Source organism: Artemia franciscana, chromosome 18 (assembly GCF_032884065.1).
Source record: "Artemia franciscana chromosome 18, ASM3288406v1, whole genome shotgun sequence".
NCBI lineage: Eukaryota > Metazoa > Arthropoda > Branchiopoda > Anostraca > Artemiidae > Artemia > Artemia franciscana.
The window spans coordinates 18,828,121-18,850,753 of NC_088880.1; the positions used below are offsets into that span (position 1 = coordinate 18,828,121).

A 22,633-nucleotide genomic window follows, 5' to 3' on the forward strand; every position below is an offset into this window, starting at 1 on the left:
GCGTCTTTCTGTTTGTTTTAAATCTTAGATTTGCTCTTTACTTTTATAAATACATTTTTCAAAATTTAATTTTTCAAATTTACACATTTTAGCATACATAATTGCAGTAATTTTGACCAATAATTCGATACTCGTCTTTAATACTGATTAGAATTTGAAACAGAGTACTAGTGGTCTTGGCAAACCCGAGGATGTTTCTATAAATTTGCTAGCAAAAAAAAAAAAAAAAAAAAAAAAAAAAAAAAAAAAAAAAAAAAAAAAAAAAAAAAAAAAAAAAAAAAAAAAAAAAAAAAAAAACAATACTGCTCGATTCACCTCTTAATGTTCTTTCCATACATGCTCATTACTACCGTTGTATTTTTTTTCTTTTTTCTTTTTTTTTCTTTTTTTTCTAGAGAGACACTTCTATTATACTTATTATCAATCAAACAGTTCGTGGTAACGAACTGTAGTAAGGAGTGACCCGGCTCAATAGTAACCAAAGCTCTAAGAAATGGAATTTGATACCAATAGCTGCATCAAAAGAATCGTATTTTAATGCTGATTTTACATATATAAGTTTCATCAAGTTTAGTCTTACCATCAAAAGTTACGAGCCTGAGAAAATTTGCCTTATTTTAGAAAATAGGGGGAAACAAACAATCCTTAAAAGTCAAAGAATCTTAACGAAAATCACACCATCAGATTCAGCGTATCAGAGAACCCTATTGTAGAAGTTTTAAGCTCCTATCTACAAAAATGTGGAATTTTGTATTTTTTGCCAGAAGACAGATCACGGATGCGTGTTTATTTGTTTTGTTTTTTTTTTTTCCAGGGGTGATCTTATCGATCCAGTGGTCCTAAAATGTTGCGAGAGGGCTCATTCTAACGGAAATGAAAAGTTCTAGTGCCCTTATTAAGTGACCAAAAAAATTGGAGGGCACCTAGGCCCCTTCCACGCTAATTATTTTCCCAAAGTCACCGGATCAAAATTCTGATAGCCATTTTACTCAGCGTAGTCGAAAAACCTTATAACTATGTCTTTGAGGACCACTTACTCCCCACAGTCTCCGTGGGAGGGGCTACAAGTTACAAACTTAGACCAGTGCTTAAATATAGTAATGGTTATTGGAAGTGTACTGACGTTTTCAGGTTTTTTTTTGGTTGGGGGAGGAGTTAAGAAGAAGGGGATATGCTGGGGGATATGTTTGGGAAACTTTCCAACGAGGAATTTGTCATAGGGAAGAAAATTTCCATGAAGGGAGTGCAGGACTTTCTAGCATTATTAAAAAAAAAATGAAAAAATAAATATGAAAAAGTTTTTTTGTTCAACTGGAAGTAAGCAGCAGCATTAAAACTTAAAACGAACAGAACTTATTACGCATATGAGGGGCTAACCTCCTCCTAATGCTTCGCTCTTTACGCTAAAGTATTTTTAGTAATTTCAACTATTTATTCTACGGCTTTTGTGATTCAGGGGCCATTCTTAATGAATTGGGACAAAATTTAAGCTTTAGTGTAAAGAACGAGGTACTGACGAGGGGGTGAACCCCCTCATATATGTAATAAAAACATGAGAACACAAAAGTTCGTTACGTAAGCTAATTTATAAGTTACGTATATCTTTTACTAATAAAAACTTTCGCAAAAAATTAAAAGTTCTAGTTTCCTTTTTATGTCAAAAATCGGAAGGCAACTAGGCTTCCTCCCCCACTCCTTTTTTCCTTAAAATCATTCGATCAAAACTATTAGAAAGCCATTTAGCCAAAAAAAAAAAATGCAAATTTGGTTTTAATTATTCCTCTGCGGAGAGCCAAAATCAAAACATACATTGACTCAAAAACGTTCAGAAATTAAATATAAAAAAACAAGTTTTAAGTGAAAGTAAGGAGCGACATTAAAACTCAAAACGAACAGAAATTACTTCGTATATGAAAGGGGCTGCTTCCTCATCAACGTCCCGCTCTTTTCGCTAATGTTTTTTACTATTTTAAAAAGTAGAGTTGAGAGAAAGAGCCAAACTTTAGAGTGAAGAGCGGGGCGTTGATGAGGAAGCAACACCTTTCATATACGAAGTAATTTCTGTTCGTTTTAAGTTTTAATGTTGCTCCTTATTTTCAGTTTAAAAAAAGCTTAATTCAGTTAAATTATGCAAAAGAGCCACATCAGCGACTTTAGAAAGTCAAAGACTTGTTAGTGGTGGCTGATAAACATTCAATGAACAGCAATACCGACCGCATTAACAAAAAAGAAATGAAACGGAATGAGACAAAAAAGTGGAAAAAGAAAACAAAAGGAAAATAAAGAAGAAGAGAGAGAGAGAGAGAGAGAGAGAGAGAGAGAGAGAGAGAGAGAGAGAGAGAGAGAGAGAGAGAGAGAGAGAGAGAGAGAGAGAGAGAGAGAGAGAGAGAGAGAGAGAGAGAGAGAGAGAGAGAGAGAGAGAGAGAGAGAGAGAGAGAGAGAGAGAGAGAGAGAGAGAGAGAGAGAGAGAGAGAGAGAGAGAGAGAGAGAGAGAGAGAGAGAGAGAGAGAGAGAGAGAGAGAGAGAGAGAGAGAGAGAAAGAGAGAGAGAGAAGAATAAGAAAAAATCCTACTTAAAAAACAAGACAATAAGTTATCCCATTTAAATTATTTACTTAATCTCTTCCCAGAAGGTGGTTCTTCAGTTTATTCTTAAATTGGCTAACATTTTCTGATAACCCTATGTTCATTGGTAAAGAATTCCATACTACTGGTCCAGCAAACCTGGGACTAAAACTTGCCCTCTGAGAGCTGCGACACTCATATACCAAATCATTCATATTTCTAGTCTCATAACTATGGTACTAAGAAATCTTTGTAAACATTTGACGAAAAATTTCAGGGGACAAACCATTAATACTATGAATTACAAAAATAGCAATTATAATCATGAATTTGGCTAACATTAAGATGTATCATTTTCACCATGGACATAATTTCCTAATAGTCTAATAACTTTATTTTGTAAAACCTGAACACGCTTAAAACTTGTATAAAATCCACTAGTGCATATCAGACAACCATAAGAAATATAAGGCATAACAATAGAATGATAGAGTTAAAAGGGCTGAAGGAGGTAACTGATTTCTCATACGCCGAATCAGACCAAGCCCTCTTGATACCTTAGCTGCCACTTGATCACTGTGTGCAAAATGTCAATCGCTAAAAGGGTTTTAAACTGTATTGTGATCATATATGGTGACCTCTTTCCAAATATACTAAATTGCTACCATTGGAAATTCCGTCTTGTACCCCTTCAGTCCAGGTATTAATTTTCATTGTTTACAAATTTTTCTATCACGGAAATTAACTTATAAACTTAAGTGATAAAGCATTGTTCATCTCCAGGGGGTGAAGGGTTACTTTAGTGTGCTAATTTGTCTTTGTATAAGTGGCTATGAGGCGATTATAAGTTTCAAGTTCAAGTTTTTATTGTGCTAATTTGTCTTTGTGTAAGTGGCTATGAGGCGATTATAAGTTTCAAGTTCAAGTTTTTATTTAAACATTCACAAATAAATAAATAAAATACAACACTTTCGCGCTGGGGAAAACCTCTGAGGGTTTGTATTCGCGCGAAAGTCCACATATCTACTTACCTATAATAACAAATCCAATCTCTCTTACTCATTAATACACAACTCTCCCTCCTCCCTTTCATTCCTCCCAACCCCACCTTACCCTCCTGCCCACCTTTACCTCCCTAGCCCCACCCTTACCTCCTGAATCAACCCTTCCTCACCTAATCACCCTACCACCCATAATAAAATTCAACATTTATCCCCAAAAAAATAATCTTTTAAATTCTTTCTTAACTGGGGTACGTGTTCCGCCGCCCTAATGCTCACTTGCAGTTCATTCCATACACTTGGACCCAGGTGTTTCATTGAGAATGAAGACCGGGTACCATGACGTAAATCCACAACGATATCACTACTATGCCTCGTTCCATAATTATGCAGATCACTATTTAAATAACAGTGACATTAATAGTGAAGTTAAACAATTATAAATAATAATGTAACGCAAAGTTCTAGTCTTGCAGTTATTTGCCAAGAGTTTATGTGTTAATCACTCAGCTATAAATGTAATCAACTTCTTCTTACCGTAAAACACATCGGAAACAAATTTCCAAAAATTAATATACAAATTTTATTTAATTTTCCATGTACGGCGAGCCGAATTTGAACCTGCATTAGTTGAAAAACGCTTAGAAATTAAATAAAAAAATGTTTTTTTTTTTTTTTACTGAAAGTAAGGACGACATTAAAGCTTAGAACGAACGGAAATGATTCCGTAAATAAAAGGGCTGTCCCCTCCTCAACGCCTCACCCTTTACGCTGAACTTTACGCAAACTATAGTGTAAAGAGCGAGGCGTTAAGGAGGGAAAAAACCCCTTTCATATACGGATTAATTTGTGTTCGTTTTAAGTTTTAGTGCTGTTCCTTAGTTTCTGTTAAAAAAAAGCTTGTTTTTTTCTATTTAATTCAAAAAAGAAAATCCTATTGCCTGTTGTTACGCATAGCATTTGTTATTGGGAAATAAACATATTTTTTGGAGAGGCGAATTTTCAATGGGGGAATTTTCAGTGGTGGGATTTGGGGAATGGCCCACATCCTCATAAATACTTGATACTTTATGCTAAAGTATGAATTTGTATCCCAATCCTTTACGAACAGCAAGTTAAACATAAGGTCCGTTAAATTAGGATAAGAAGCTTTTTGAAAATTCTAAATAACATTAGCGTGAAGAGCGAGGCATTGAGGTGTGGATATCCTCCTCCGTAATATGTAATAAGTAATAATTTCTGTTCGTTTACGATTTAATGTTGATCGTTACTTTCAGTTGAAAAAACCTGCTCTGTTTTGTTTAGTCACTCAAAGGCAAAAACTATTCTCAGGGGAATACATTGAAATGCTGCTGATTTTTAATAGCCGAAAATAGCCAGTAGTTTATTTTTCTTTACCTTGAGGCTAAGGCCGTGTAATTTCAAATCTAGTTTTTTTTTTTTTTTTGGTAGGCATTTGTGTAATCGAAGCTTGTTTTTATATTATTCAACGTTTGGAAAAAAAATTGAGCAAAATACTCTTTAATTACAGTTTTTGTTATTGAACTTTAGCAAAACGAAGAGTTAATTAATTTGAGCAAAAAAAAATGATCGGAGATATCGAAATCGATATAAGAAATACAGAAAGTTAAAACATCGATATATCGTTTTATCAAATTATCGCCTAACACTTTCAATTTGAAGCGAAAAATTTGATCTAAAATCTCATCTAATAACGGATTTGAAGCAGAACAGATGTAGAAGGGACTATTTAATCTGATATTTAATTTATTTTAATAATTTTGGTTATAATATCTTAATAGTAAATATTTTGTGACTTTAATTTAATGATTTCATTATAATTTAATAAAATAATGTGTTTATTTAATAATAAGTAGAATATTTTAGTAAAACAAAATATTGTCCTAGGAGTGACTATTTAATCTGATATTTAATTTAATATTTTTAAGTTATAATATTTTAATAGTAAATTTTTTGTACCACCCATTTAATAATTTAAGTATAATTTAATAAAATATTTTGTTTATTCAATAATAAATAAAGTAATATTAAACTAGAATATTTTATTTAAAACAATTTAACTTATAATAATAATCACAATTCAATAATAATTTAATCCAATTGTCTATGGTCAGCGCCTTTTTAGAGCTAAGCTGATCAGTCTTTTTTTTTTAGTTGAGATGGCAGCATTACCATTTACTTGTTTGTCTAAGTTTGGCATCGTGTATGCATCTTCAGGAAATCAAACTCCTGAATCAGAAGAGGGAAAGGTATTGTTTTTTTTTTCTTACTTTCCTCATTTTTTGATTTGTTACTATTCTGCTCTGTTTATAGAAATATTCGAGTAATACTTTTTATTATGGCACTTGGTATCTACCAAGTGACATATAGCGATCGCAAATTCTGTCGCTCTGTCTTCCCGGTTTTGCTACTTTAGACACTTCCAGGTAAGCTAGGACGATAGACGCAGGGGTATCAGGAACTAGACCAGGTTAAATTAGAAATTGTTGTTTCCCCGATTTGAACATCTGGGGGGGGGGGAGTGGGGGGACGGTAGAATCGGAAAAATGAGGTATTTTTAACTTACAAATGGGTGATCAGATCTTAATGAAATTTGATGTTTGGAAGGATATTGTGTCTCAGAGCTCTTATTTTAAATCCCGAATGGATCTAGGGACATTGGGGGGGGGGGGGTAGTTGGGGAGGGTAACCTAAAATCTTGGAAAACGCTTAGGGTGGAGGGATCGGGATGAAACTTGGTGGGAAAAGTAAGCACAAGTCCTAGATACGTGATTGACATAACTGGAACGGATCCGCTCTCTTTGGGGTTGTTGGGGGGGGGGGGGGGTTAATTCTGAAAAATTAGAAAAAATGAGGAAAGTGAAACAGTTCAAAATAGGGATGAAACCTTTTAATTGACAGTGAACAGGTATAAAATTATTTAACTGGATATTTCGAACACATATACAGTGTTCATCATCAGCAGTAAAACTGGATTAGTAAAACTAATCCAGTTAAATAATTTTATACCTGTTCACTGTCAATTAAAAGGTTTCAACCCTATTTTGAACTGTTTTACTTTCGTCATGGAAAGGCACTGTGGTCTTCGAAGTTATCTACGAAAAAATGAGGTATTTTTAACTTACGAACAGGTGATCGGATCTCTATGAAAATTGATATTTAGAAGGTTATCGTGTCTCAAGGCTCTTATTTGAAATCCCGACCGGGTCTGGTGACATTGGGGGGAGTTTGGGGGGGGACCTAAAATCTTGGAAAACGCTTAGAGTGGAGGGATCGGGATAAAACTTGGTGGTAAAAATAAGCAGAAGTCCTAGATACGTTATTAACATAATATAAACGAATCCGTTCTATTTGGGGGAGTTGCGGGGAGGGTTAATTGCAAAAAATTAGAAAAAATGACGTATTTTAACTTACGAAGGTGTGACCGGATCTTCATGAAACTTCATATTTCGAAAGACTTCATAACTCAAATCTCTTATTTTAAATCCCAACCGAATCCAGTGTCTTTGGGGGGGGCAGTTGGGGGGCCGGAAATCTTAGAAAATACTTAAAGCGGAGTGATCAGGATGAAACTGGGTGGAAAGAATAAAAACAATTCCAAGATACGTGACTGACATAACCGGACCGGATCCGCTCTCTTTGGTGGAGTTGGGGGGGGGGGGTAATTCGGAAAAATTAGGAAAAATGAGGTATTTGTAACTTATGAACAGGTAATCAGATCTTAATGAAATTTGATATTTAGAAGGATCTTGGGCTTTTGAGCTCTTATTTTAAATTCCAACCAGATCCTGTGACTTGGGTGGAGTTGGAGGGGGTAACCGGAATTCCTGGAAAACGTGAAAATTGGGGTATTTTTATCTTACGAATAGATCGGATCTTACGGAAACTTGATATATAGAAGGATCTTATTTCTCAGATGCTTTATTTCCAACTCGAATTGGATCCGAAAGACATAGGGGGTTGGAGGAGGAAAACAGAAATCTTGGAAAACGCTTAGAGTGGAAAGATCAGAATGAAACTTGATGGGAAGAATAAGCACAAGTTCCAGATACGTGATTGACATAATTGGAATGGATCTGTTCTCCTCGGAGGAGCTGGGGGGTGTTAATTTTGAAAAACTAGAAAAATCGAGTTATTTTTAACTTAAGAACGGGTGACCGGATCTTAATGAAATTTAATATCTAGAAGGAACCCATGTTTTAGAGCTCTTATTTCAAATCCCGGCCAGATCTGTTGACATTGGGGGGAGTTAGAGGGGGGAATCAGAAATCTTGGAAAACGCTTAGAGTGGAGGAATCGGGATGAAGTTTGGTGGGTAGAATAAGCAAATGTCGTAGATACGTGATTGACATAACCGGACTGGGTCGCCTCTCTTTGGGGGAGTTAGGGGGTGGGGCTCAGTGCTTTGGCAATTTTGGTTCTTCTGGGCGTGCTAGGACGACGAAAATTGGTAGGCGTGTCAGGGAGCTGCACAAATTGACTTGATAAAGTCGTTTTCCCTGATTCGACCATCTGGGGGGCTAAAGGGAGAGGAAAAATTAGAAAAAATGAGATATGTATAGCTTACGAGTGGGTGATCGGATCTTGATGAACTTTGGTATTTAGAAGGACATCGTGACTCAGAGCTCTTATTTTAAATCCCGACCGGTACTAAGCCTCTGATTTTCCTTTTAAATCAATCTATTGATTTTAAAAATTTTGTTAGAGCTCATACCGCATGAGCTCTTGGCTCTTCTGGCCTCCTCACAAGTGCCATATGAGCTCTTAGCTTCTGTTGTTTAAGCAAATCTATTGGACTTACTTCAATAAGATCTTGCTCTTGCAGTTGATATTCTTTGCACTTTTGCTGGCCTGTGGCATTATAACGTATACTTGAAGCTAGAATGTCGGTTATCTTGTAGCCCCCTACACCTCGTAAGTTTTCAGGCGTTCTTTATTTAGTCGAATACTACTCTTGGTGTTTTATGTTAAGTTCTCACCTGACGTTTTTGTAAATTGATCTTTCGTTTGTTTGCATATCTTATGCTTCAACTTATGCTTGAAGTAGACCTGTGCAAAAGAAAAAAAAAATGGAAAAGATCAGTTGTGCTTTTAGCTAAAATGATGATGATAAATTTCAAAATAGGATTTTTTCATAGAGACCTAAGGATTTTTAAGGTTGTGGGTAATACAGGCTTCAAATAATTCCACCTTCAGGTTTCAGAGTGTGTACAAACAGCTGAGTATGATACTATGTAAGGTATGTTGCTAGTGCTGATGACCACAAATACTGTGTTTTGATTTCATTTTGCAACAGTAATACCAGCTACAGCTTAATTTTCAGTGAACTTAATCGTTGTTTTCACCGAATCTTTGACGAAAATGTAATTGAATCAAATTGTAACCTTACATGATTGCTCATTTTCAAGAAAAAAATCTCCTAAACTACAGTGACTATTTAAGAGAATGACTGTGACTAGACTGGGTCTTGATTGACAAGCTCGAAAAATAAAAAATTATAAACGAGAATAATTTTCCTCTAGATTCAGAAGAGAGTGCTTACTTAATAAAAGTATTGAGGGAATGAATTGTTGATAATAAAGATAACATAATGTAAAGAATTAAACGGCCAAATAATATCCAATTGGACTGCTTATAAAGATGCGACCAGCCTGGATGGGTTTCAGTTCTGAAGCCAGGTGGTTTTAGCTTGATCAAAGGTCAAGCTAGATAATAATAATAATAATAGACAAATATTATGTATGTGAATAAGTAATATGATTTATGTTCTATTTTTTATTTTTATTTTTTTTAGGATTTTATGGCGGCATCTATTCTGAGTCAGTTGAGCACTCCTGCCATGAATTTACATGCTACCCTCACAAGGCATCAACAAGATGTTTTGGCTCTTTTGATGCTTACAAATATCGCAGCCGAGAGTAGGCCTTTCCTATCTTACGTTCCAGAGGTAAGTTTCTTTCTTATTATTTTAGAAAGTTCCATTGACCCATATATTAAAAGAAGGAACAAAATTTAATAATTTTGTGATCTTTGTGTCTTAATACCTCTTTGTGTCTAATTGTGCACAGATTGAGTGACATGGGAGAAATTTTTGATATTTACTTTGATTAGACGCTGATCCTGAAATACTGCTTTGTATTTAAGGTTCCAATTCTGACTTAAATTGGACCTTTGGTACGCTTCGGTTCGGCACTTTGGATGTAAAATTAGGGTGGCAGCTTTCTAATTCTGTTGCCGTTGGAAACCAATAAATGAAATAATGATATATAGTGCCTTTTTGTATAGAATGTAGAGTATAGAGTTTTTTTGGTCTTGGAGGGAAGGGGAATGTAAAATTATAAATCAGCAATAATTTGTCCTCTATTTTCTCTATAATTACTATTGACTTTTGTTTGAACAGGGAAGACTTTTAGAAAATAACCCTGTATACATGGTGGTATTATCATGTCATTTACGTTATTTTATTTATTTTCTTTTTTAAATGTCCTGGGTATTGAAATTAGAAAGCTGCTTCTCCAACTTTAGATCCAAAAGCCGGCAAGACTGTTTTCAATGCAAACAGTCAAACTAGTTTTAGGAATCAAATATTCTGCTAAGTGATAAAGTATTTGGATTCTAATGGAATAAAAGTGTAGGCCAGACTGCCTCTTGGCTCAGCTTCATGAGTGGGTCGAGCTTTGAGATCCAGAATATGACATAGAATAAGTATTTTTCAACATTTTCAAAGTATTTCGGCAGTTTGGCATAAAGAATTGGCAAAAAAGCTCGAATCACATCGAATTTTTGTTGATTATATAGCATGCAAATAATCAATCTGTGAAGGCTGCCTTTGAGAGTCTCATGTCCTATGATCTGCATAACGAGCCTATGAATCAAATTTCTGATGTCACAATAACCCCTTCAGCCGATTCAATGAATGAAAGCCCTATTTGTGCTTTTCCACCCTTTCAAGTGACTCTCCTGGAGGTCTTCCTCGAGTCTTCTTGGAGAACCAGTTTTATATTCAGAGGGTCACCTTTACATTAGCCATAACAAAGAATTGCTTATTTGGCGGTAGAAGGCCTATTCTATCCCGCGGTAGAGTTTCAATTTTATCCTTAACATGAAGCCATCAGAAAAGTTTACGAGCTTTGTCCTCTGTGAGTTAATTTCTCAACTCATTTTTTCCGAAGAATCACCCTCAACCAGATCTCAGCCTTTTGGGCTAGAAAGTTGGAAATAATTCTTCTATTTGGATGCTCGTTTTAAACTGATGGCCCAATGTTCAGTTGGTGAGGCTCCAAAGGATCCAGAATATGACTTTTTGGGGAGGCTGTAGAACCCGTTAAAACCAATGGGTACCTTAAAAGGCGTGGTTTGATATGGTATATACGACTGTCGTCTACAAGTATATACACATTTCTGAATGAGTAGCCTGATGTCTGTGGGTCATGGATCGTCAAGGCGAAAAGACAATAACGAAACACAGTTGATTGCTATTAATTGATAGAGAAAATGACAAGGACAGGAGAACGACATCAAAGCGTTCGTGGTAATGAACAGGGGAGCCTCTGTCGATCAAACCACAGATCTAAGAAATGGAATTTTGATAAACAGTGGATAGTTCACGTAAAAGAGTATCCTACTAATAATATGATTTCAAATATTTAAAGTTTATTAAGTTCAAAGCTGCCATAAAAAGTTTTTAAAATAAAAAAACTGCGTCATCTTCTAAAAAGGGAGAGAATATCCCCTGTACGAGTGGGAATCTTGATTTAAATCACACCCTTAAATTCTACACGTCCTTAATTATTTTGAGCTCCTATATCCACAACTCAATAGAACGATTCAAAAATTATACCAGTGGAGAAGACAGTTATCAGTCTAAAACACGAGAAACATGGTTCTGGAAGAAGTAACCGAAAGATTTCATTCCGTCCGGAACAGACTGTCATTCAGTCAGCAGTGTGACTTCTGCTGAGTCATAGAAAATATCGCTGTGGATATTCAGATTTGCAAGTCTATTTAGCTGAGTCTCTGCCTGGCAATATTTTTATTAAAGTTATCATTTATTGACTGGGTTCCGTGGTATATCAACCTGATTTGACTCTAATCTGGAAGTTGTTATGCTAAATGTCCGATTCTACTGTTAAACACCGCATCTTTATTCCGAGTAGTTGAAATAGCTCAACAAATATCATAAAACCTCAGAATTTCTGAGGAAAGGGGCTTACCAGTAGGCAAAAGGCTCCAAGAACTATAGAATATATCTCGATGTTTCGTAACACTGGGTTCCGGCTCTATATTTATATATAATTCTTTGCTGTCCAGAACTATAAATGTTTTCATATATAGATTCATTTTATTGATTCTTTCGACTTGAATGATAAAGTTTATCTTCGCCTAAAAAAAAGTTGCCAGTGCCTCCCTTGGTCTACGGATAGAAGCTTCTGCTGATTCTAGAAGGCTCTTGTGTTCATTTCTCACTGATGGTTAGTTTATATAACGTTGTTCTTTTATCTACGACAATTTATGCCAGCCTATATGCAGCAGTTTGTTGAAGGAGCTGAGGGAAAGGTAAATCCGTAAAAAAAAGGTGAGACTTCAGACAACTTGTCAGCACATTTTTACATTCTACATACAGTTTTTTTTTTACATTTGTCACTTTTGATGACCAGGGTCTGGACATCCACTGTGTATGTGCTTATATCTTTGTTTTAAAAAATAAAATTATCATTTTATAGTATTGATGAACACCAGTATTGAAGCAGTAGTTTAGTATAGATTATTTTTGGAGCTAATAGAAAATAGACGTAGAAAATTTGGTGGGAACCAAAGGAATAACTCCCAGATTCCTCTCCCTGGTCAAAAGGCTCCATAGGCGTAGCTTTCTAGCTTTAGAAACTTTCTATCTTTTCTTTTGTACAATCGCACATCTAATAATAATAAACAAATATTTCTCTTTAAACTATCTCATTCGTCAACAAATTATGGGATAAAATCCATATTCTTGTACTTGTTTCATGATTTCCCTGTAGCTATTGCAGCTTTTCCAATAGTTTCAACTTACTTTCCCTTTCTTTTATTAATATAATAAGTCAGAAATCTAAAAAAAAATGAAGCCTTTACCATTCAAATGGAGGACAACTTGGCCCTCATCTTTCCTTGTAAAACATTTATATGTGAGAAATGATCCGCATAAGTTGGCTCTCTTGTATAGGAACAAATCTCGTGCTTAAGAGAATGTTCATCTAAATCAAACACATATCCATATGTTTTTGTGCACTTTTCTTCAAATATGATCTTTTTCAGAATGTTTGCGCATCCTTTTGGGAGAAACATTCGCTAGCATGTCAGTCTAACAGCCAACAGCTATTACAGAGGATTTTATTGGCCAAAGTGCCCGATTTTCACTTAGCTTTGGGATGTTCCAAATTAATGGATCAGAGGAGATACCGACAGTTGCTGGGTGTTGCACTACAAAGGTAATTTTTCTTTTTTCTTTTTTTTTCAATTAGTTTTAAACCTTGACTTGCTTAGAGTATTTACATCATTAATACACCGTACTGTTGTAGGGTAGTTATTATTGCGTATTTATTTTTTAAGAATCTCATAAGTTTGTCGGAAACCCGCCTCCGAAACCAACTTAATTGGGGGTGAGTCATATGCATTGAACGGGGAAGTTGTGCATGCCAAAAGTTGTTATCATGGGATAGTTTTACGGTAAAGGTAGTCATGGAAGACCAACGAAGAGATGGCGCGATAAATTTTGATGGGACTTCATTTGTCTTCTGAAACAAGCAGATGACCAGACACTACGTAGGAATCTCATCTTTGACCTTCTAATTAGATGGCCCTAACGCGACCATAAACGTCGTTCAGAACATATGTTGAATATTCTAAACTCTATCTCTTTTAATAGTCTTGGAGGAAGGATGTTCTAACCTTCTCATACTTAAAAAAACAACAAAAAAAAAACTTATCATATCATCTGGTATAGATAGATAGATAGATTTATTCACACGAAAAGTCCAATTGGGCCATGGTGACATACACAAAACAAATGAAAAAATATAGTAAAAAACATAGACTGAAAAGACATTAAACTAATTATTCCTGAAAACATCACGATACCTCATATCTACCCGGACGAACCCCTTGTAATAAACTCCTAAAAATCCCTCTGAACTCTCTGGTCTTATCTTTTGTTTTTATTCCTCATTTAATTCATCTATGTTAAACTCTATCCTTTAGTCTTTATGATATATCTTTTGTGTGTTTTTTGCAGGTACCAGAACGACCCTTTGAGATTAAGATCTGTGGCCCATATTGCGACCAAATTTTCAGAATTTTGCAGTGATCCGGAGTATAGCAACACTTCTGTCGAGCATTTGAAATGTGCCGAATGGGCTTTCAGGCTTCTAAAAATGGATATTCCATGCAATGGTAAAGTGAGCGCTTTTGTAGGAATTCAAGTTGTCATTAATGGGCTTTTTTGCAACATAATAGATGCAGCTTCTGCGTAAACAGTTAATAATACAAATTGTAACATACAAATTATCGATGAGGGTTGCCATAAAATCTTTTTGAAAAATGCCTGACCGACTCGGTTGACCTAAAGTTTATTCTCTTGTCATTAAAAGTAATTTCCAGGGTCCATTTTAGATCAAAACAAAATTAGTCGAAAAAAATTAGTTATTACCCACATACCCTGACGCCCGCAAATTTCACCAATGGGAGAGGGCTTTGAGCCTAATCTGTTATAGTAATGCAGGTTATAGGCCTATGTTTTTTTGCCTATATTTTTCACAGTATTTGCCTTTCTAAAGTCAGATTTATTTCCATTAATTACTGTGTTAATTATCTGTATTTATCATTTAATCAATCAATATCTTTATTGCCCAAAAAAACACACAAGGGTTTAATATGGAGTAGATGAGAAGACAAAAAAACAAAAAAAAAAGAAAGAAGAAGACACTCACAAATAAAATTATACTACAAAGAATAGATTCAAATATTTCTACTAACACATAGCAGGATGGAGGCTGTCTATCCTATCAGGCCTAGAAAAATAGCGACCACAATACTGCTCAGCCACGGTTAGTGGCTCAGTTAACCCGTAGACTGACACTAGCATTTTGTTTCTAGCCCATAGGGGTATTCACAAGTGAAATTCTGCGAAACGAAAATGTACGAATCTAATAGTCTTTTTTATCAGAAGCCGTAAACATATTTCCAAATGGAATCAATGTGAGGACATGAGGCATCGCAAAAGCGTTGTAGACACGGACGAGAATACGCCTGCTGTAGCAAGGTTTACAGTGAACTATCACTCCAAACGCTTTTCTAAGTTTCTCATTCAATTGGGAGATGAGGAGAGCCCTTGTCATTTTTACACTATACCCTATCGGGAGACCGAGGTACATAATCCAACCAGATAACTGAACACTCTGATTTCCTAACTGTACGCCTCCAATATCACCGACAGACCTCGCTCTTCGGAGCATTAAAATTGAAACCAATTCCGGAATATTCCATACTAAGCACCGAAAAATTCTCCTCCACAGACGATGCAGTTCTACTTAAATTTAGAATGTCATCAGCTTAATTGAGCATGGAAAGTTCCAAACCTTTAAAAACAAAGCTAATTCTAGCCTTTTTCTGGGGTACAATCACACTATTATTATGATTTGCTACTATATATTATAATAGTCGCGAAGTTACTCACCCTGGTGGACTCCTTTCCAAACTCGAATCACGGCTTTACACAATACGAAACCTTGACGATTAGGTACTTTCACAACAACATATAATCTCGCATACAGATCTTTGGATAACAACACAACTGAATGATTGAGACCTCGTTGCTGCGCACCATACAGCAAATGGGAATGTACACTAGAATCGAAAGTACGAGAGACATCATGAGCCGCAAGGGCGAGAAACTGACCATTATTCTCTGCATCCATCAGAACTTTGGCAAGTATATAATGCACGTGTTCCCGACTATAGCCTTCCTTAAATCCAAACTGGTTGTCTAGAGATGAAAAAGCCTTATTTACATCTTTAATCACTAGTAACCCCAGCAATTTACATAGAACAGAAGAAACTGTTCTAGGTTTATAAGAACAACATTGCCGGCTATCTTTATCGTTTTTCGGAACAGGAGTCAATGTACCAACACAAAGAATTGGGGACAATACTAGAATTAAAAATGATTTGGTAAAATAAATGTAAATACTGTAGCAGCTTATCACTTGCATTTAATAAATGAAAACCACATTATTTATCATAACCACGCAAGGACTTTATTCGAAGGTGAATGATAGCACTGTAAATATCAGTGGCTTTGACCACGAAACCAGTATCTGATTCAGTATAAACTAGACTATCCACTACTAGTGATTCATAGTGGGTTTCTAACACTGGATCAGGTGGAGATAATTCCTGGTGAAATCGTTAATCCAGTCACTCTCACTTGGAAGCTCTGAATTGACACCTTTTGACTTTTTTCCCCCGACGAATCTCCAAATTTCATTTGGGTTAGTTGTGAGACATTCGCTCTTGCAGTCAATAGCCTCAGCTTTGTGATTGGCAAGACACTTAGCAAAACGATTTTTGTATATAACCGTATGTCATTAACGGCCCCAGATTTTGGCCGATCATAGTCATTTCATATTTGGTGCCAAAACTTTGAAGATTTGCAACTTTCCTGCAAGGCCGGATTAATTGACCAGCCGGGTATTTCTAAACCTGGATGAACTTTACGGACAGGAACGGCACAACACTCAGCACAACGCATTGCATGTGTGATTTTACTACAGTAAATGTTGATTAGATATTTTTTTTTCGCCGATTTGGTCGGTTCTGAGGATTATTGCAGCAGTTGGAAAGGTATCTTAATTTTGTCAAGTGTGGCATCAAGCCTTCTTTTGTATATAATAGTATTTATTTTTTTCCAGTCACATTTGAATTCCCACTTCCTTTTCTTTTCATCTTTTTAAAGAGAACACTATCAATAACAAGCGAGTTGGAGATTGGTAAATGATCCGATACCGATATTCTAAAGTCAACATGGCTTGAGCCATTCTCAGTCATGTCGTTCGAGCAGATCATGAAATCAAGGAAACTCGTTGCTCGGAAGCTTTGGATATACGTATATGAATGGTCATTTGGGATAACATACAGATTGGATAGAGCAGACAGAAGTGTTTGAGATCTTGAGTGATCTGGCACTAAGAGGTCACAGCTCATGTTCCCGGCGAGGATAACACGTTGAGATGCATAGGCACACTGCTGCAAAGATTTAGCGAGCTTTATTGTTGCACGGGAGAAATTTTCTTCGGAAGCCAAGTTCTTGTAATCAGTTAGTAAGTAGCAGCAATATACTATCAAATTTGCAACTTTTATGCCAAGGAAACACTCGTTCTTGGCAAATGCTGATGCCGAAAGGTGAGAAACTGATTAGTATCGACAGTCCGCTGGAAGGTCGTCCTCTGTCCGAATTCTTAGCTGGCACCGCGAAAGGATGAGCTTTGTTATTCACTTTTAACAGGGAAAGCGAGTCGGCTAAAAGGAAATGTTCTTGTAGACACAAAACGTCGTTGCAAGACGTCAGGCTTTCAGTCAGTGGGAGTTTATTGACCACACCACCATTCAGATTCCATGAAGACACTTTTAGCTCAGAGTTTGTCATGGCTTCATCATGAGCTTTCTGGCTACGGGACAATTAACACTGTAGCACGGACAGTCTGTCTGCTTTCAGAGAGGACACTTCAGTGCAGCATTGCAGGATTTATCTTAATTGTTCGCATGATTGCCACTGCAATGGAAACAGCGAATAGCGTTTTCACAGTCCTTAGCAGCGTGACCGTACCCTTGGCACTGAAAACACCTCGGCAAATACCGATACATATCTATTCGGAAGCGCTCATAGCCCAGAGTTATAGGGTTGTTCATTGCTACTTGTAAACCGTCCTTACCTTCAAAGACAAGCTTGTATGAGCGAGTTTGTTGAATTCTCTCAGCTTTCATGCAGTTCTTAATCATTGAACATAGATCGTTCGGTGAAACCTCAACGGGAATATGTCTTATAATACCACAATAAACGGGGGTCTTCAGACGAGCATCAGTGTCTGTAGCACTGTTTAGCGCTTCAACAAGAGACTTTGCCGCATCTTTTTCATCAAGTATCGCAAGTCATTCTTTGCTAAGAGACCTCAGTTCCACTATATGGGTGCAGCAATCACCAGCAAGGCCCTCAAGATACTCCTTGCGACTGTCTAATGACTCCTCCGTCTTCCCTTACCATAATGAAGTTCTTGATAGCGTTTAAAGCCACAGGCTTACCAGCAACGAAGACTTATATTCCCCATTATCCATGTACATACCTCAATATCTCTCTGAGGTGTCCCAAAGGATGAGTTATGGGATGCTTTAAAAAACACACTAATTTTACTGTTGGGATTGGCCCAAGGAGACTATTTGGTCCGTGTTCACCTTTCTCCTCCTCCAAACACCACAAAATATAAAGTGTTTCCTGTTATTTCTTATTTCTTTCATATAATTTGTCTTTTCTTGAATGTTTTCCAGGGCTTTGTCAGTCCCCTTATACTGGTAGAGTACGATTTTAAAGACAGTTTCTCTTTTTGGGACATTTTTCATAGCTATGTTGTCGTCGGGGGCATTGCATCCTACAGATTGGAAAACATTCAAGAAAAGACAAATTATATGAAAGAAATAAGAAATAACAGGAAACACTTTATATATCCCTTCCAAGTTGCAAAGCAGCCCATGACCCTGGCTAGGGAATGAGCGGGATTAGTGCCAATCTCTCTTAAAAGCTTATTATCTATTCCAGAAAAATGGACTTAAAAGCTGTCCCAGTACCAGATGCTAAACGATTAGCAAATTATCATTAACTTAAGAACTTGATGGTTCTAAAGGTTCCAGATAACTGCAGATACTCAACACAAGATGGCTTTCTTTGTAAACTGCAGTACCCGATGTCCTCAATTTTTGGTTACACCTGATTTCATTTCTCTCTGAAATTAGTTAAGATACCTTTGCTGGTAAATTTACCAGGGAAAAGCCAGCAAAGCCTTTCATTTCATGACCAAGTCCCTTAAAAAAAGCATAACTGTGCTTTTTACAATTTATTTCAAATAAAATAAACGTGTATCCTGGCTTAGAACAGTGATGAGGATGGTCCTCAAATGTTTTATGAAACCAGATAAAGTAAAGAATCAAGGCTCTTTTGTTTTACCAATTGTGTCGTGTACTTACAAAAACCTAGTGGCATATCTTGTGGGCCTAACACCGTGACAGACACGAATGGGATTACCAACAATACTGTGCAAGCTTATCCGGATAGAGACTGCCGATACCAGTTTAATAGGTTGTAACCAGGCATAGGTTGTAAAATTATCTCAACGATAATTCTCAGCTGTAATTTGCGTTACCTTTCGAAACGCATATGCTTTCCCTTTTTTCATCAAAAGTGGAAGCACTACTATCGCACTCCACAAGAAAGGGAGTTTAAAAAGCACTGTCTGTCTTTCAATTTTGCTTTGAAATCGTTCAAATCCAATCGACACTCTTAGTTCAATAAAGCTGTATCGAAAATTATGGAAATCACTATTGAGAATAGGGTATCTGTAGTGTCGATTTAGGACAGGGGCGGATCCATGGGGCACCCCTCCACCTAAAGTAGCAGTAAATTTGGGGCTGGGACCACTTTTTCCTCCCATCGTTTGAATTTTGTTTTATTATTCATTGTTTATTATACACCTTTATGATCGTGCAGCTGGGAGGAGCTGTAATAAAGCTGTATCGAAAATTATGGAAATCACTATGGAGAACAGGGGATCAGTAGTGTCGATCTAGGACAGGGGCGGATCCAGGGGGTGCCCCCCACCTAACGTAGTGGTAAATTTGGGGCTGGGACCACTTTTCCCTTCCATCGTTCGAATTTCGGTTTATTATTCATTCTTAATTATACAACTTTTCGATCATACAGCTGGGAGGAGTAATCCCCCTCCTCAGGGAATTAAAACAACTAATATAGTATTTCTTTGTTCGCAAGTTTATCGGAGCAACCTGTTATGCACACCCCCTAAAAAATCCTGGTTCGCCCCTGATTTAGGTATGGGGGAATATATTTTCAATATATATTGGGGGGGATCTTTTTGCTTTTTAGTGAAAATATAATAAGGTATTTTTTGAAGAAATACCCCAAAAAAGGTATTTTTTCAAAATCTAGGTGGTTATCCCCCCATAAATTGTTCCTACTGTAGGAACATGGCCCCGAAGGCCCTAATGTGCCCTTGTAGCATTTTCAAGGGAGCACCTTTGAATTTTAAATTCTGTACTAATAGCTACTGTTTTATAGATATAAACGATAGAGTCAAAATCTGTGCTAATAGCTACTATTTTAAAGATATAAATGTTAGAGTCAAAATCTGTACTAATAGCTATTGTTTTATAGACATAAACGATAGAGTCAAAACAATGAAATTAAGTTTTTAGCCTCAAAAGGCTAAATACACTACTGAAGCTGCTTTTTGACGAGCAAATTCCAAATAAGTGGGTTTGCGTATAACTGGCTAGTTAGTTGGAAAATCAATAAAGCTCATTTTGATTTCCAGCCATAACAAAGGCTATTAGAGTTAAAGTAACGCCACATTTTAATTTAAAGGAAAGAGATTGCATAATTCGATTATATACGGAATTTATATGAAGCGTTAAGACTATCTTTGTCTCTTCTCTCGTGATACAAAGGGAAGAATAGACGAGGGTCCACGAAATATTGGAAATTTTTATTTGTTTCGTCTCACCCAGTGATCATTAAAAATGACCAGAGATTGCTTTACAAGCAAATTGCTTGTACAAATTGCTGTTTTACAAATTGCTTTACAAGCAATTTCTATATTTGGCAGGCTCTTTTTCGGTAGGCAAATATATCACCTGCTGTGGTAAATTCGGTTTTGCTGAAGCGGTTGATCAACAAACCTTAAAACAGGGAGGAAAGCACATTTTTTCATAAGTGAGAATTATCCACCAAAAATATACAATTCCTACAATGATTTCTGGTATGGGCATAGTTAATGATGGCAAAATTTTGTTTGAAGATTATTGTTCGGCAGAGAAAATTGTAATCGCTTATTCTAGTCGGAACTTCATTAACAAATATTTAATTGCTTTGGAGTCGTGGAGCACTCATAACAAATATGCCGGACTAATTTTTCTTATTATTTTTCATCACTAAAATTCTTAATTAACCAAAATCGATAAATATTAATAGCCTCTATTGTGTGAAAAAAACTCCTTGATATTAACTGTTTAACTTTAAATATTGATTAACTTTCTTAAAAGTGATGCATTTTACAATCCATAAAGCTATGAATATTAGATAAGGAAATAAGGTTATTTAATTCTAGCGAATGGTTTAAGAGCAAGGGAGACCGAAACTATAGTTCAAAGTTTGGCCACTAGAGGTGAATTGCGGCTCCTCGATGAATTCCGCACTGCATTTAATTTGGACGTTTCTGAACTTCTGCTTCAACATCTCAGCAAGACCCTCACCACATTCCGACCATGCACGATAGAAGAAGTGAACGAACAGTGGCCCCCACTTGAAAAATCGCTGATGAAAATTCTAAGATATCTGCCGTCTGAACACAGTCTAGTCTGTGTTCTAACCGAAGATCTGAACAAGGTAAATTACTATATGCGCTTATTAAAATCCAGTTAATAAAAGAACCCAAAGATACTTTCCCTAAGCACAAAAATTATTAGCATCCAATATACACAAGAGAGATACTTTAAACTTTTTTGGGATTTTTTTTTAGAAATTCCGGAAAACTGACGAACTTTTTGGCCTCAGATCTCAGGAACACATCTTCAGGTTAGTAGTTCAATCCGGAAAATATTAGATATTGGAAAACCAGAAATACACCTGATCTTACAAATAGTTAGTGTACAAGTCATAGGTACCCTTGAAGCCTTCTGGAAATTACCCTCACTCTTATTAGTGGCTGAGTCTCATGAATCACTACGTCAGACACATTGTAACGTCCAAACTTTTAGACCTTTTAGTTTCTCTAGACGCTCTAGACCTTACTTTTAGTTATCTGCTACATTACAGCGAAGTTGTTCAGAGCTGCGACAAAATCTTTTCTCTGCAGCATTTCTGCTCCAGTGTCAAATGTCTAACTTGCGTGGAGCGAAATGAATTTGCTATCAGCGAGAGAAATCTCAACCAACCTGTACTAAATGTGTTGTATATACTGGAGAACTGTTTATTTGCCTCTCTATTTCTTAAATCCCTCTGGCAATAACAATAGTAAAGTTGGTTGAATTGCAATATACATTCCATACAGTAATCAATGATATTCCTTCTGCTGTCTAATGCTTATGTGCATGTTTGCTAATTTAAAATAATTTAATGTCACCGAAGTAATATGTATATTTGTTATTTGAAATATATATGAGGAAAACTTTACCTTGATACTTAATATGATACACTCTTTTCTAATATGAAAGAGTAACAGAAGTGAGTATTTTAAGCACATAGTATTGTATTGGGCTTGTAGATGGCATTACAGTGTTTAAATTTAAGTTTTTTAGGTAGAAGTTCAAATTTTTATGAATTTTAATAATCTTGGATTGATATAATCAAATTATTTGCCGTATTGTAATTCAAACTCCCAGTGATGTTCACTAATATTTTCACACCTTTCAGTGACCATTTCATGGTCTTTAGAAACAATAATTAAACTCAATATTTCTTTTTTTTCATTGTCGAATTGAAATTACAACTCATATGGAAGTAAAAATAATTTGTTACTTTTTTAAAGGGCTATAAAAATGGTTCAGTATGTGGCTACTAGATTTATTTAATTTCAGTGCCAGCTAAATGTAATAGAGTATAGTTAGCCCCCTGAAAGAAACCCCATCTCTAGTTGGTTATGCTTTGCTCATCAGGGAGGGAAATTTTAGAGGGATCGAGAATCTGTTTAAGACTGTCGAAGGACCTCACTGACCTCCTCTTGAAAGCATTCATCTATT

General features: G+C 36.1%; 1 protein-coding gene across 2 annotated transcripts in view; it reads left to right on the top strand.

Annotated features, from left to right (window-relative positions):
• LOC136038707 (kinetochore-associated protein 1-like) overlaps window positions 1-22,633 on the top strand; it is a 284,373-nt gene that overhangs the window by 173,122 nt on the left and 88,618 nt on the right. For both annotated transcript variants that reach the window (XM_065722029.1, XM_065722028.1), the window contains exons 21-25: window positions 5,741-5,835; window positions 9,381-9,533; window positions 12,878-13,050; window positions 13,854-14,011; window positions 21,004-21,281. In XM_065722029.1, the coding sequence (XP_065578101.1) occupies window positions 5,741-5,835; window positions 9,381-9,533; window positions 12,878-13,050; window positions 13,854-14,011; window positions 21,004-21,281 (857 nt within the window). The remainder of the gene's footprint in view (window positions 1-5,740; window positions 5,836-9,380; window positions 9,534-12,877; window positions 13,051-13,853; window positions 14,012-21,003; window positions 21,282-22,633) is intronic.